Source organism: Macrobrachium rosenbergii, chromosome 29 (assembly GCF_040412425.1).
Source record: "Macrobrachium rosenbergii isolate ZJJX-2024 chromosome 29, ASM4041242v1, whole genome shotgun sequence".
Taxonomy (NCBI): Eukaryota; Metazoa; Arthropoda; class Malacostraca; order Decapoda; family Palaemonidae; genus Macrobrachium; species Macrobrachium rosenbergii.
In genome coordinates, this window is record NC_089769.1 from 24,164,819 (window position 1) to 24,179,825 (window position 15,007).

Sequence of the window (15,007 nt, forward strand, 5' to 3'; positions counted from 1 at the left end):
TTTGGACCTTAGAAATGAGGTTCCCGCTCTTCGTTATTATTTTCATTAGGAGTTGGAAAATGTCAAGTCCTATGGGGTCTTTTAGGAGGTAATGGACCCGATTTTATTAATTTTCATTTCAGTGTTCAGAATGCCCTCATTCTTGTTAGTTCTGTGAAGCTTTTTTTTTTATGTAATCGAAATTTCTGTTAATTAGTTTTATATTTCGGGGTGTCCATGATGGCTATATGTTTGATGACTGGTAAATCTGGCACCGTATAGTAATATATTCAAATGTTAGGTATATTCCCGTCGAGTTCTCGGATAGGGCTGAATTTTGGTTTTTATCGTAGAGTGGTTTATTGCTTCAGAGTAGTGGTGTATGGAGCATAAGAGAGATCAACATTTAAACGCTGACTTAAAATACAAGTATCGAGGTCCTGTGGTCTTTCAAGTATTCTGAAAGTTGTTTATATGCAACATAAAAGCTTATTTTAAAAATGTATTAATCTCCCATTGACGGGAAAATTATTGTAAGAATATTTCCTAAATTAATCAAAGTGGAGTTATTGTTAAATCATACTCATGTTCGTATGTCAAGTTTTCCTTATCGACCTTCGCAAATCAGACGTCAGAGATCTGCTTGACATTTAAGCGAGTATCCAATCCATTATCATTTCTCGTTAAATAATCGTTACCATATCCCCCGCAATTACTGTCTAGAGGGATGTAAATTCATCCTTTGAAAGTGGAAATGGCATCGTTATTAAAGGTTCGTCTCTTGGAATCGATTTTATTAATGTAGGTTAGAGGGGAAAAATAGAGGGTTCGAGGTCAAAACGCCCTCTGCAGCCGGGGAAGATTAAAACAGATCGATTGACAAACTCCCACAGCACTTAGGTGAGGGCCCATAGGGTCTCAACGCTTGCCCTATTATACCCAGGGGTCCCGTAATTATTCAAATCTGAGATTAAGATGCGGGGCGAGTGTACGGCAGGGAAAGTCAGCGAGAAGCGAGGGCCGCTAAATGTAATTAGGCCTACTCGAGGTGAGAGCGACGAGCGCTGAAGGAAGTGAGCACGAAATTCTGCAAGTAGGTAGATGGATGCGTGCGCGCGCGCGTTTACGTCCTGACTGATAGACTGATATCATTGTGTATATTAAAAATAATTTATAAGCATAACGTGTGCGAGTGGATGGGGATCGCGTGTGCTTGTGCAATGAGACTTGCAGTCGTGCAATTTCTAAAACTTTACGGTCTCTGTCTCTTGAAATTATTTTTGATTAGCCTTCCTGAGGTTAGAAAGCTACAATTCGAGGAGACTTCATATTTTTTTTTATATTTAAGGGTAAGACTATCAAAACACCAAACGAGATGTATTCAGAATTAACTCTTAAGTGAATGAAACCTAACAAACAACGTAGACGATAAGAAAGCCGAAGGTCTTGCGTGCTGAGCACCGAGGGTTGAATATTTAAAACTCGAGTTCCCCGCGAAAAGTAATAAAATGTTAAAGAGAGAATTTTTACTTTCCCCTAATCCGCTTTAACGGCCGTACTAAATGCCAAATAACGTAATGTAAAGTTAGGTTTGACATCAAGATCACGAGGGGAAGGGCATTACACAGTAAAGGATACCAAACCAGACAACAATGGTCTCTCCGAGAGGCACTAGTGACGCCCGCAAAGAGGCCCTCGGTGCTACTTTATGGTCGAGCGCTGCTGCCTTCTACATCAAGCCGATCCTCAAGAAACCTCGGTGTCACGTTGATTTGTTTGGTTACGTTTCCGTTTCAGTTCCGTTCAACCGGAGATTAAAGTCAAAGCGAAGGAACTTCATTTTACTAAAATTTCAATGAGATCAATTGCAGATATTAAAAACCCGGGATGATTTCAGAGGTAATAATGTGGCCATTACGAATCAAGGAATAGGCTAAAATATAACCAGAAGACTAAATGTTTACTGTATGTTTAGAGGTTCCAACCAGGCATCCATATTAACGGTCGCTTCTATGAACGCCTGCCAACAAAACTTTTGTTACCGATGCCTAATAAAACTGAATACAATAAGGCAGAGGAACGTCTTAATTTGGTAGAAAACAAACATTTCTTCAAGCCTCCTTGAAGAGAATGCCATTCGTCTTCGATTTTTCATTCATATTTTTAGTATCCACGTTTCTTCAAATAAGACTTTGAGAGATCAATTAGTTCAAATTTAAAATACCAAGTAATGATGATTTTGTTTCAATGTCGTAAATTCTGTACTTCGAGTTACTAAAGCTTATTGTTGGCCTGTCCATTCCTGTTTGGAATGTTGCATTCATATTTGAGTGGCGTGTCCATTTCTGATCTTGATCTTACCTCTCTTCTCGATCATAATAGTTCACTTTCTTCTCTTGTTATTCATTCTTATTAACGTACTTCTTAATTCAGGATTAGGCCCAAATCTTTTTGATGTACCGTTCTTTTATTTTCCATCACCATAAAGCACTGTCTATCTCGTTACAAAACGTAAGAAGACTCAAGGTTCAGATGGAAGTTAAAACTTGACATTGATTCTTTTTTCTTCCTCAAGATCCATTAGCTCCGTCCATTCTGTTAGTCTTTCACTCAGAGATCCCCTTCTCTGCCTGCCTTCTTTTACTTTGTCTTTTTATCCTTCCCTGCTCAATTCTCTTTTACCTATTTCCTTTTACTGCTGGTCCTGTTGCACAGTACATAGTATTAACTCAGGGTGGACCACTCACATTCTTCATCTGATCACCATCGCCTCATATTGGTTTCCATAGTCTGAAATAAATGAAAAAAAAAAGTGTTAAAAAAATTAAACTTGCTAAAAGAACTCTGGTGAAACAGAATCAATGCTGTGTTGAATTAACAGCTAGCTCGCTTATCACATGGAAAATTCTTTTTGAAGAAAAGGTCTATCAAACGGTATTTCATGTTAAAGTAATAGATTCCTTTTGACCCAAAGGATTTCGTTCTGGCCAACGCCACCGAATTGAAACTGGAGGAAGCGACTCGTGCTCGCAGCCCTGAATACTGCATGTGTGAGAAGAATTGCCATTTCTGTCGCCAATTAATCAGGTCGCGGTACTAAGACAGTCGGTTAAAATGGACTAGTGATAAGGAAACGTTGCAGGAGATGAAATTTCCTTTCGTAAATTTTAAAATCCCTTTGAAGTTTGGTGCTGGAAAATATGTTAAAGATGAGGAGAAATTAGGCAGTCTTAGGGAGTATGTAATTTTCCCGGGAAAGGCAATGTGTGTGTAAGATCCTGCGCAGACGCCTCCCACCTACTTAAGTAACTTGTAATCATTTGGAAGTAAATTACTAGCAAAAGTATTTGTGCTTGGCTTGTGATCTGATGTACAAAGAATTTCCATGCATAGCAGATTTGAAACATTCATTTGATTTTTTTGTCGTTGTTTTATTGTACTGTTGTACGAATAAGTTGGGTCGTTTGTGTGTGATTTGTGGGATTTGTCACGTGTGTGTGTGAAATTTGCAGTGTTGTTGGTTGCATGACTGTTGAGTGAAAGGCGCTAGGAAGCCGTGAACTGGACCCCGTCGCGGGCGTTAAGAACAGTTCCGTGTCCGTCGCCACCAGCCCGCCTACAAGAAGGATTGTTTTGTATCACTGATTGTAAGCAGACCTGTGTTTGGGAAAGACTTTGGTTGTGTGTCCTGTGAATTTGGAACTATCAACCAACGCAGTGAAGTGAATCTACAGTGTGTGCCTTGGGTCTTAGGACACTGTTAATTAGCAACATTCTGAACTTCGTGAGGCTAGCAGCGGTGCTGTTTAGGCTAACGCGTGGATGAATGTTTCTACCCTTTGTGTGGTAAGTTCTGGTAGCCTATGTGGGAATGCCGTATGTGAGTATAAGCGATTTTTGTGTAAATGAAACAATTTGTTTAATTTGGATTTATTGTTTGTAGAGCTAAGTATGCATTTTTTTTTGTACAATAAACTGATGTAAGCTGTTTGTTTGCAGCAAATGTCTCTGAAAGTCACTGAAGCATTATAAGAAGTTGAGAATAAAGAAACTGAGGCTTGAAGATATTATTTTAGCTACCCACTAGTCAAGACATAGGCTCCCTCCTGCTGAAGATTGCGCTTGTTGATCTGCGGGATCCTAATAGGTTAAATATTGGTTCCCCAGAGAGCAGGAGATTTACAATTCAGTATGGCTGCTGTGGTCTGCAGCAGCTGCATTCACCGGATTCTAAAATTTGATACATACCCTGTTGAGCGGGAGATTTAAAGATACACTGTTGCTGTGTGCTGTACAGTAAACTCCCCGTATTCGCAGTCTCACGATTCGCGGAGTCACCTATTCGCGGATTTCTGTATGGAACATATATACGCATTATTCGCTGAAAATTCGCACATTCACGGTATTTTTACTGAGAAATATTCACTGATTACTGTATTTTCAGCTCATTTTTATGAATAAATGCACTTTTCGTGATAAAGCTATTGAAATACTCAGGTAGTGCTATAGTTACGACAGTTAGCCTTACGATAATTCGATTTTGCAATGGGGTAAGTAATTAATACTGATATGACAATATTTAGAAAATATTTTTAAATTTCCCACAGGCGCAGGCAGCAGTGTACAATCAGGCAGCAAGAGAGACCAAATTACAATAGACCACATTCTTTTCCTCCATCACTTTATCCCATTTTCTAGTTAAAAAGGCAAAAGAGAGTGATAAAAATATTGTTAGTAACGTTATACTCTTGTGTAAATGCGTACAGCCATAAACAACCGAACGAGAAACTATTGTTTTGCTTATCACCGAATCAGATAACAACAGCCGTTATGCTTGTATTTAACCATCGTACGATAATAAACAAATACCATAGTTACAGTACAAATGAAGTTAAGTAGAATGGGACTGATATATTTTTTACATTATACCCTTATTTGGTATGGATAAAAGATCAGCAAGGAAATATACTGCTAAATGTTCAAGCTGCTAATGACTATAAATTATTGTGCATCGGCAACATGGATGAAACTCAACCGTAATTAAAATTGGAGAGAAAGTATTTTAATCAAAGCTACTGGGCATGAAAGAACACATTACTGCTATTTTTACACCGATAACCGATAAATACGTAAAGCTCGTATTATGATGAAGTCAAGTGAATGACGAATGGAATCTTGATTTTTTTTTTACACAAAGCAAATGCCCTCAAATGGCCAACGTCATCTATTAATAAAATAAAAAATAGCTAAATTAATTTCACAACGAGACGTAGTGAAGTTATATTTCAACTTAAAAACACTTTGTATAATGAAAAATAACCCTGCCCCACATAAATAAAATATCTAGAGATTCATTTACGCTAACTAGAAGCAAGAAAAGCGCTCTGAACTGAGTTAAGCGAAATAAACTTACCGCATAATCGAATTCCAAACCAAAACATTGATCACTTTGATCGCAGTTTATAATACAAAAGCACTATAAGAATATTTACACTATTATTGGATACAGTGAATTAAGGCATAACATTTTAAAAGATCCATGGAAAAGATGCATATTCGTTGCTGATGTTTGTATAATACGATATGTGAACATAGGGTACAGTATAATGTAGGCTAGGCTACTGTATATGTATACGATACACTATAGTGTAGGCTAGGGTACAGTATAATGTAGGCTAGGCTACTGTATATGTATACGATACACTATAGTGTAGGCTAGGGTACAGTATAATGTAGGCTAGGCTACTGTATATGTATACGATACACTATAGTGTAGGCTAAGCTAATTCTTGTTTGTTATTCAGTTTCTCATGATCTGCATGAACCTCCAGAATTAGCTGATATTAATAATTATTATACCATGTATGTATAGAGTATACTTGATAGTGTGGGCTAGGCTATATTCAAGATACGTTTTTCCCGACAAACGATGGGTTTTTTAGAACTTAGCCAAATCGTAAGTAGGATAATACCTGTATAAGCATTTTTAGTTTTCTTTTGTGTGTTTGAACTATCAAAATTGTAAGTGTTTTTAGAAGGGTTCTAAGTATTCGCAGGTTTTAGCTATTTGCAGGGGGTGGGTGTGGGGTTTTCTGTAATCGAACAAAGCAAGACATAACTTGGCATACAGTTTGAATATTTGAGATGGTACAACGTACAACATGTCTAAATACAGCAGTGAGAAGTCTGTTGCTATGGCCTTAAGTAAAGGGTCAGAAGACAATAAGAATAGCAAATCAAGAAGCAGTATATTTTCATTGCGAAGTCGCAGATCTCAATTACTTGCCGAAGAAGAACTTGAACGACAAATGCTTATAAATGCACAGGAAGAAAGGGCCACAAAAGAAAGAGAAGAGAGGGAATAAAAAGACAGGCGTGAGAGACAGGAAGAGGAAAGAAAGATATTTGAAGCAAAATTGAAGGTCAAACATCTATGGGAAAATGGTTCTGCATGTTCTGGGGCTAGCTCTTCAAGCAGCTCAAGACGACCTGAGCTTGGCCTCCCTCACATCTCTTCCCATGAGAAGGTTGAGAACTGGAACACCACGCATGAACCACCAGACGTAACAAAGGACCCCAAGGGTGCATCAAAGACTGCAAGAGGTGTCTACAGCTGCCACGACACATCGTACAGTTGCCTGGGCAGTGACTCCATTAGTTGGTGGCCCTGTGCATGGTACGTGGCTTTACAACCAGACTCTTAGCCGTACCTGAAGCGGGGGAAGGCATGTGCAACGCCAGTGCCCTGAATCCCGACTGCAGCACCCTTCCACAGCATGCATGCTTCACCACTACCACCTGCGAAGCCTACAGGAGGTTCAAACTCTCAACTTAATGACAGTCAAGCTATAATAGGACTTACTCAAGTTCTTAGTCAGATGCTAGCTGCACAACAAGAATACAACAGGAACCAGCATCTTCCAATAATGGAAACAGAAACGCAGCGACTGATAGAAGGATGCATGAGTCTACAGCCTGAAGTCGGTTATCATAAGGCATGGGAGCTGTTGTGGCATATCTACACCCACAAGAGTTCGTCATGCATGTGGCCGAGGTCGCCTTATAACAACACTCAAGGCAAGCCGAAGACAATCCCAGTGTACTCCACTCAGACGGCACAGCCGAGCGTCAAGTGCTGCTATTGTTGCAAGACAGGGCACAAGCTGGATGCCTGTTACCAGTTTCAAAGGAAGAATGTGAATGACAGGTGGACTACAATCACCAGCAATAAGCTCTGCTTCCGGTGTTTCCAGCAGGGACACTCGCACCGGTGCTGCAAGAACAACAGTAAATGCTCAACTTGCGGAGCAGAGTATCATCATTCCTTGCTGCACTGAGAAGTAGGATCTAATGTGCCAGCATGGACTGCAAGAGTGGCAGCTGGTAGAGCATCTGCTCCCATGCCTAATGTGCCAACCACAGGGGGCGGGGTTGCAGCTACCAGGGGGCAGAGCAATGGCTACAGGAGGCGTGGCACCAGCTGCCGGGAACGGAGCGGGAGCTACAGCAGCCACTGCCGCTAAGCCAGCGCCCTTGCCCTTCTCCATGATCTCAAGTCACGCTCCTGACGGTCGCGTAATAATGAAAATCCTGCTTGTCACTGTCAATAACTCTCCCAAGACCTCTATGCCTTCCTCGACACTGGCGCTGTGTCTTCGCTAGTGTCCAGAAGTCTTGTTGAAAAGCTGAATTTGAAGGGTAGGCGTGTCAACCAGGCCATGAGTACAGTGTGGAAACTTCAGGTGTGATGAGCTCGTCAGTCTTCGCCTTGGGTACCATGCAACTGTTAATCGAAGAAGTCTAGGATGCCTGTGAAGTGGGCCAAGCAATGGCCACACCTTCAAGATGTCTACCTTCCAAGACTTCTGCCTAGCTACAGGGATGTGGAGCTTATAATCGAACTGGACAGCACTTTGGCTAGCTTCTTCCTGGATCAGCGTGGCGGTGAAGAGCATGAGCCTATAGCACACATAACCAAGTTTGGTTGGGTGGCCTTCCGGCGTACTGGGACATCCATGAGTCAGACGCCAGCCTTTCCCGTGCACCACAACACTTGTTAACACCAACAACGAGGTGAGCCAGCTCCTTCAAGATCACTTCAACTATATGGAAACCTCTGTAGAAGACAAACGTTCATCGACAAGGTCTTGCAGTCAATCCACCAGGAATCCGGAAAATATGTGATAGAGCTACCTCTACGAGATGGATCAAAGTTCCCAAACAACTGGGAAATGGCCATACAGTATGCTGCGAGTCTCGAGGAAGTTCAAGAAAGACAGCGACTACAAGCAGTCTTATGTAGCTGCCATGGAGAAGTATATCAAGAAGGGGTATGCACAGTCTGTACCAAGCAGTAAGTTGTAGCATGTCAACGGGCGTGTATGGTATATGTCGCATCATTCCAGGCGCCACCCAACAAAGCTGAAGATTCGAGTGGTCTTCGATCCGAAGGCAAGATACAAAGGCACATCCCTGAATGATAATCTTCTTCAGGGGCCTGATATGACGAACACATTGGTCAGAATTCTCCTCAGATTCAGGAATTGCCAACATGCTGTCACGGCCAATATAGAGGAAATGCTCCATCAAGTTAAGGTCCCTGTACAAGACAGACCTTCTTCATTTCCTCTGGTGGCCAAAGGGTGACACAATGCAAGACTGGATAGAGTACGAGATGGGTGTGCACATATTCGGCGAGCAGTCGTCTCCAAGCTGAGTGAACTATGCCCTGCGACGCACAGCCGAAGAGCACGGTCACAAGTACAGTGAAGAAGCATCTCGGGTCATCACTACTAGTTTTTACATCGATAACCTTCTCAAGGCCCACGACGATGAAGAATACCTGAAGAAACTCATCTAGGAGCTCCTCTCACTCTGTCCTGAGGGTGGCTGGCGACTTAACCAGTGGATTTCCAGCAGTAGAAACGTGCTGTCTGCCATACCTGAGTCTCAATGAGATGCCTCCATTGCAAGCTTGGACCTTAGCAAGGACAAACTCCCTGTTGAGCGCATACTGGGGATCCACTGGTCCATGGAGGGAGACTATTTTACCCTCAAGATCAGCCTGAAAGAAAGACCACACACCAGAAAAGGCGTCCTCTCCATCGTGGCCTCCATCTATGACCCGTTGGGGCTCTTCACGCTGCCTGCCAAGATGTTACTACAGGACATGTGTAGGGAGCAGCTGGGATGGAATGATGCAATGAAGGAAGCTGAAACATGCAGATGGAGGGTGTGGTGTGATCAGCTCCTGCGCCTAGAAGCCCTGAAGATCCCGAGGAGCTTCATCCCCCCAGCCTTCAGACCTGTAAAGGCCTACCAAGCGCATCACTTTGCAGACGTGGGCCAGGTCGGGTATGACACGGCCACTTACCTTCGGATGGAGAATGTCGATGGTAGTCAGTTGCGCACTCGTCATGGGATGGTCTAGAGTGGCACCATTGAAGACAAGAACTATGATTCCCAGACTCGAGTTGACTGCAGCGGTCGTGGCAGCAAGTATGGATCGCAAGCTACACGAAGAACTTGGCATGGAGCTTGAAGAATCAGTGTTCTGGAGCAATTCTACATCGGTCCTCAAGTGTCTCGTTAACGTCAAGGCGCGCTGCCAGACGTTCGTGGCACATCGGGTCAACCTGACACGCGAGCTGACTCCCATCACCGCCTGGAGGTATGTGTGGACAGCCAAAAACCCAGCAAACCTGGCTTCCAGAGGAATCGCCGCAGACGCTAAAGATGTGGTTTCAGGGACCAGCATTCCTTGCGGGTCCAGTCATTGTGGCCTGCAACTCTGAGCGATTTGAAGATTGCTACTAAAGGACAACTCAGAAGTCAAGCGAACACCACTGCTCTGCACCGCTGTTCCAGAGACCGAATCCTTTGTCGAGCAAGTAGCTAACTGCTTCTCGAAGTGGCCGCAGTTCATGCGCTGCGCTGCCTGGATGCGGCGACTCCCACCAAGAAGACACAACAATGCCTCTGGTGATTGCCTGAGCACTGAGGAGCTGACTGCAGCTGAGAACATCATCTGGAAGCTCACACAGAGGGAAGCCTCCCCCAGAGAAGTGGCTGCCTGCGGCCAAGAGAACAAATGAAAGATACTGATGACCAGCAAGATTGTGAAGCTGAAGCCTATAGCGTATGTGAAGGTCTTCTCCGTATGGGAGGCTGCCTTCAGCATGCACCCTGTGACGAGAGCGTTGCCCACCCCATCATCCTGCTCAAGACATCACCGGCAGTCAGTCTGCTTGTTAGATGGCAGCACACGAAGCTGGGACACTGCAATCAGAACTTCCTTCTGGCAGATCTTCGACAAAGGTTCTGGATAGTGGAAGTGAGTGGAAGTGAATGCAGTAGCCCATTCAATGGCGAGAAGCTGTGTGAAGTGCAGGGCTATCTGCACACACCCCATCACCCAGGAGATGGCTGATCTGCCTCCGCATTGGCTCTTTCCAGGGGTGCCAGTTCCTTGACGAAGAGTGCCACCGACTGCTTCTGACCCTTCCTTGTGAAGATTGGGAGGTCTGAGGTGAAGAGACACAGAGTGTTGTTCACCTGCATCACTTCTCGAGCTATTCACATTGAGATGGCCAACTCTATGGAAACAGACGCGTTTCGCAATGCGTTGCAGAGATTCGTGGCCAGGCTAGGCCCCGTCCAGTCCATCAGGTCCGACAATGGGAGGAACTTTGTCAGTGCAGATGCAACGCTTTGCGATGAGCTCACGAAGTTGAATCAGACCACCATCAGTGACGCCTTGGCAACGAAGGGCATCTCCTGGGGAGGCATATGGGAGCATCAAACCTGCTCCATCAGAAGAGTGCTAAAAGGCATCTGCCAGCAACAGGTACTAACGGACAACTCTCTCAACACCCTCTTCTGTGAGGTTGAAGCTATAGTGAATAGCAGACCCTTGGTTCGTGTTACCGATGATGCCGACTGTCTGATGATGCTGACCTCAAACATGCTGCTCAACCTCAAAGGATCTCCGGGCCCCATCACGAGCACTGCCAGCACCAATCAGCACTCACGCCTCCTCTGGAGGCAAGTCCAGTGCCTCTCAGACCTGTTCTGGAGGCATTGGACAAGGGAGTACTTGCCCCTCCTCCAAGAAAGTCAACGGTGGACTACCAGACGTCAAGACCTACAGAATTGAGATGTGGTCCTTGCCTTGGATGAGAAGGGATCGAGAGGTACTTGGCCTCTGGCGAGAGTCATCGAGGTCATCCACAGTGCTGATGGAAATGTGCGCAGTGCCCGCCTGAAGACAGGGACCGGGGTGTACCTCAGACCCATCTCGAAGATGTGCATTATCCTCAAGGGTGAACTCAGTGCAAGTGAAGTGTAGTGAAGGTTTTTTTTAGAAACCCATTCCCCAACACTAAGAGAAAACATGAGGTGGAAAAACATGAGGTGGAAATACTGCTTGAGTGTTGTGTGGGGCAGCATAAGAAAATTTTAACCACTTCAAACTGAAGTTAGTAAATAACGCACAGAATGTAGAAAACAAGACGAGGCAGATGCAAAGGCACCCTTCGGACTGAACTGGACCAATAATATACATATATATATATATATATAATATATATATATATATATATATATATATATATATATATATATATATATATATATGTGTGTGTGTGTGTGTGTGTGTGTGTGTGTGTGTGTGTATATATCTTCGTCGTTTGTTGTATGACCTTACCATAATTCTAATGAAAGAACTTTTTAGGAGTGTAGCGTACTGCTTACAGTCTCTCTCTCTCTCACAGCCACGATCAATCAACCTTGCCATCAACCATTTTCACTCAGCCTTCCTCCCTGCAAAATATCATCCAAACAGACAGCCCAGAGATATCAACACCTTCCCATGTATACAGACATTCTCGTCCAACCCTTCGCACACAAAGCTCAAACAATAGCAAAGAGACGAAGTTAGGCTTCGTTTTTATTTCTCGCCCGACTGCATTTTGCAAGAAGAGATTTTGAAAGAATCATGAGTGTTCGCTTTTCTCTGTTGTCTGTCAATAAATCTCTGTATGAAGTCGATTTCATTGTTTCTAAATTGATTCTAAATTGACACAGGATATCAGTTTGGTTTTTGAATTAAGAAAAGGTCAGATATTTGCAGGCAGCGTTACAGTAACTCTTTCCCCGACAGTATGTAAGATTGGTTGCATTTTTATGTTGCCTTTATGGACATCCTGCCGACTGTTTACTTTTCAATAGTAAATTGGCCAATAGAGAGGGGATACGTTTGTTATTGGTCCACTGGTTCCAATCCAAAGTTCGATATAGTTTGTGTGTCTGGTCCTGCCTTTGGATATATTTTCACTTTTGACATATATTTCTTTAGATTTATATTATTTTCACTTTTGATAAATATTTCTTTAGATTTATATTTATTTATTATCACTTGTATTCTGTAGATAGTGATTGTTTTTAACTTTCACTTTCATTATTGGAGCAGAACGAAAAGTTTGTTAAAGCTGAGTGCCACAATAATTAAGCCGCAAGGAAAATATCGCAAGCCTAAAGGTTCTATTCTCTTTCACAGAGCAACGAAACAGGCTCTCTAAACAGGGTTAAATGGATGACGGAAAGTGTTTGTTTCCAATGTCCTCTATCGCTTTGACCAATACCAACTTAGGAAGACTTCATAACCGTTTAATTGATTATTTTGTCAATATCAATAATATCGTAAGCATCTTCAGCCCCTTTTTTCGGTGTTAGAACGCTGAACGTTGTTTGTTCTTGGTAACAGCAAGCTTTGCTGTGGACTTGACATCTGTTATCACTACTTAATTCGGTTTGGTGGCAATCACCATAAGAGTATTTTCTCAGTCAGTAACAGTTATCAGCACCCGGAAGTGAAGTCTCAAAGACTTCTGACATTTCGAGAAAAAAATGAAAGGCAAAAATGTGCCTCGAGTTGTTTTCATATCCCAAATGCTCTTTTCTAACATGGCTCAAAGACACTTCGTTTTTTCTTTCACGATACTATTAGTGTTATGGAATGGAAACATTCATTTTCGTAATGATTCGTTGGTCAAAACATTTCTCTCTCTCTCTCTCTCTCTCTCTCTCTCTCTCTCTCTCTCTCTCTCTCTCTCTCTCTCTCTCTCTCTCTCTCTCTCTCATGCGCATTCATGTTAGTCATCTCAGTCGTTTAAACACCATGTTAAGGTACAGATGTAATTTTTACATGGGTGTGAGTAACTGTCTTAGTTTTTAGAATTTTTAACAGCCTCTGCTCTTGATTGTTTCAACCACAAAAGTATTTATTACAGTTACAATCGTTACTTATTTCATTGCATTTTCTGGAACTCTCTTCTTTATTTCTGTCGTTGTTAATCCCATTAAAAGATTAGATAATGTAAAACTCAAGTTCTTATCATTTCTTATCATTTAAGCAATTATAAGATTTAAAGGAAATTACCGAGAGTTCCGAAACTCAAGAATTACAGTCTCTGTTCAGTGACATTTGAGAAAATATGTTGTTTACCGTTTTTTATTCCCCCATACAGGAATATCGGCAGTATTGTGTACACCTCTCTGTATATTATGTAGTTACTGAAGCTATTTTTTTTTCGAATACTTATGATTTGTGAATTTTAGCCACCTCTGAATTTCCCAAAGGCTTATTTGCTGATATTCTTTTATTTGTATTTTCATTTGAAATACTAAGTATTTGTTGGATTTCTTCACTAGCCGGTTTTTAGTCAGCAAAACTTTCTTCGTTTTATATTATCCCAGAGCTGTAATCAAGAAATAAATGAGATTTCGCTTCACTATTTTAGTTACCCAATAAGAAATAGCAAGGAAGTCAAGGTTCGTCAGTAGACTATCCAGCTAAAAATAACTACTGTAGATTAAGGGGTCCTGAAAATGGCATGTTGCACGATATGAAATCATGAATAAGATTTTTAAAGATATCTAGGTTTCCCCTTTGATTACCATGCAGTACCAAATGAAAAACTGAACTTGCAATTTACTTACTTTCCAGATGCAGCTTACGGCGTGAGGCCTTTAAGAAATTTCGGGGAGGCTGCTGCCGCCACTCCTTTGCTGACAGTGGATGCCCGGGATGCCGATGAGTACCCGGATGACGACGACGAAGAAGATGACGACGACGATGACCCTTGCAGCTTTGAGGAAATCCTCTTGGCCAACAACATTACACTTGGGTCCACGCCAGAACTAGACAACACTGCCATGTATAATATCGTATCAGACATAGATGATGACTACCCAGAGCCCCTCCACACCGAGATCTCAAATGTGCCTTGCCCTCTTGCCGAAGAAGAAGAGGAGGAGGAGGGGGATCAGCAACAGCTGCCGCAGGAGGAGAAGCAGAACTACCGTCGCCAGAACCATTACCAACAGCAACCTCAAGAGAAGGACATCAGCAGATTGGGTAGCCCTCGAAGTCGCCGTCCTTTCCACCGCACAGACTATGGTCGCGTCTCTGACCTCTCCTTCCTCTCGGCTCTGGAGGAGGACGGAGTAGATGACTCTCTGTCGGAACTCCAAGACTCCGAGTGCGAGCCCTTCGTCGATGAGAAAGAGACCAACCAGCCTTCAGCTACTCTCATACAGACTTCCTTGTCAGAAGTGTATCTATAAGCAAAAGAAAAACAAATGAATAGGTTACGTCAGTAGGTTTTTAAATAAGAGACAATATTTGTTTGAAGTGTGTGTGTGTGTGCGTGTGCTGTAGGACATATGGCAAGACTGATGAGAGTTTTTTGTACCGTTTTCGTACAGCTTTCTAGGATGAACTGAAAAGAGTGGTGAAGACTGAGTTGCCAAGCCTTTTCTTCAGGGATTTTAAGAAGTGACTTGCGATTGTTTTTGACTATAGAAGGTGACTGAAATATTGGCGCTTGTGTTATTAAGTTCATGAAAATGTACATTTTCCTATACACAAACAGTCAAAGGGGAAAATAATGAAATAAGCCTCTTATGGGTTTTTTCGGGAAAGTGGTTGCTGTGGAAGCTTCTTTTCGTTGCCCTTGTTGTCTTCACA

General features: G+C 42.6%; 1 protein-coding gene across 1 annotated transcript in view; it reads left to right on the forward strand.

Annotated features, from left to right (window-relative positions):
- The window catches only part of LOC136854674 (fat-like cadherin-related tumor suppressor homolog), a 723,114-nt gene extending 708,430 nt beyond the window's left edge, over positions 1-14,684 (forward strand). Inside the window, 1 exon segment of the mRNA XM_067131274.1 lies at positions 13,985-14,684. Coding sequence (XP_066987375.1) covers positions 13,985-14,604 — 620 coding nt within the window. The 3' untranslated portion in view covers positions 14,605-14,684.
- The last annotated feature ends 323 nt before the right edge of the window (positions 14,685-15,007 follow it).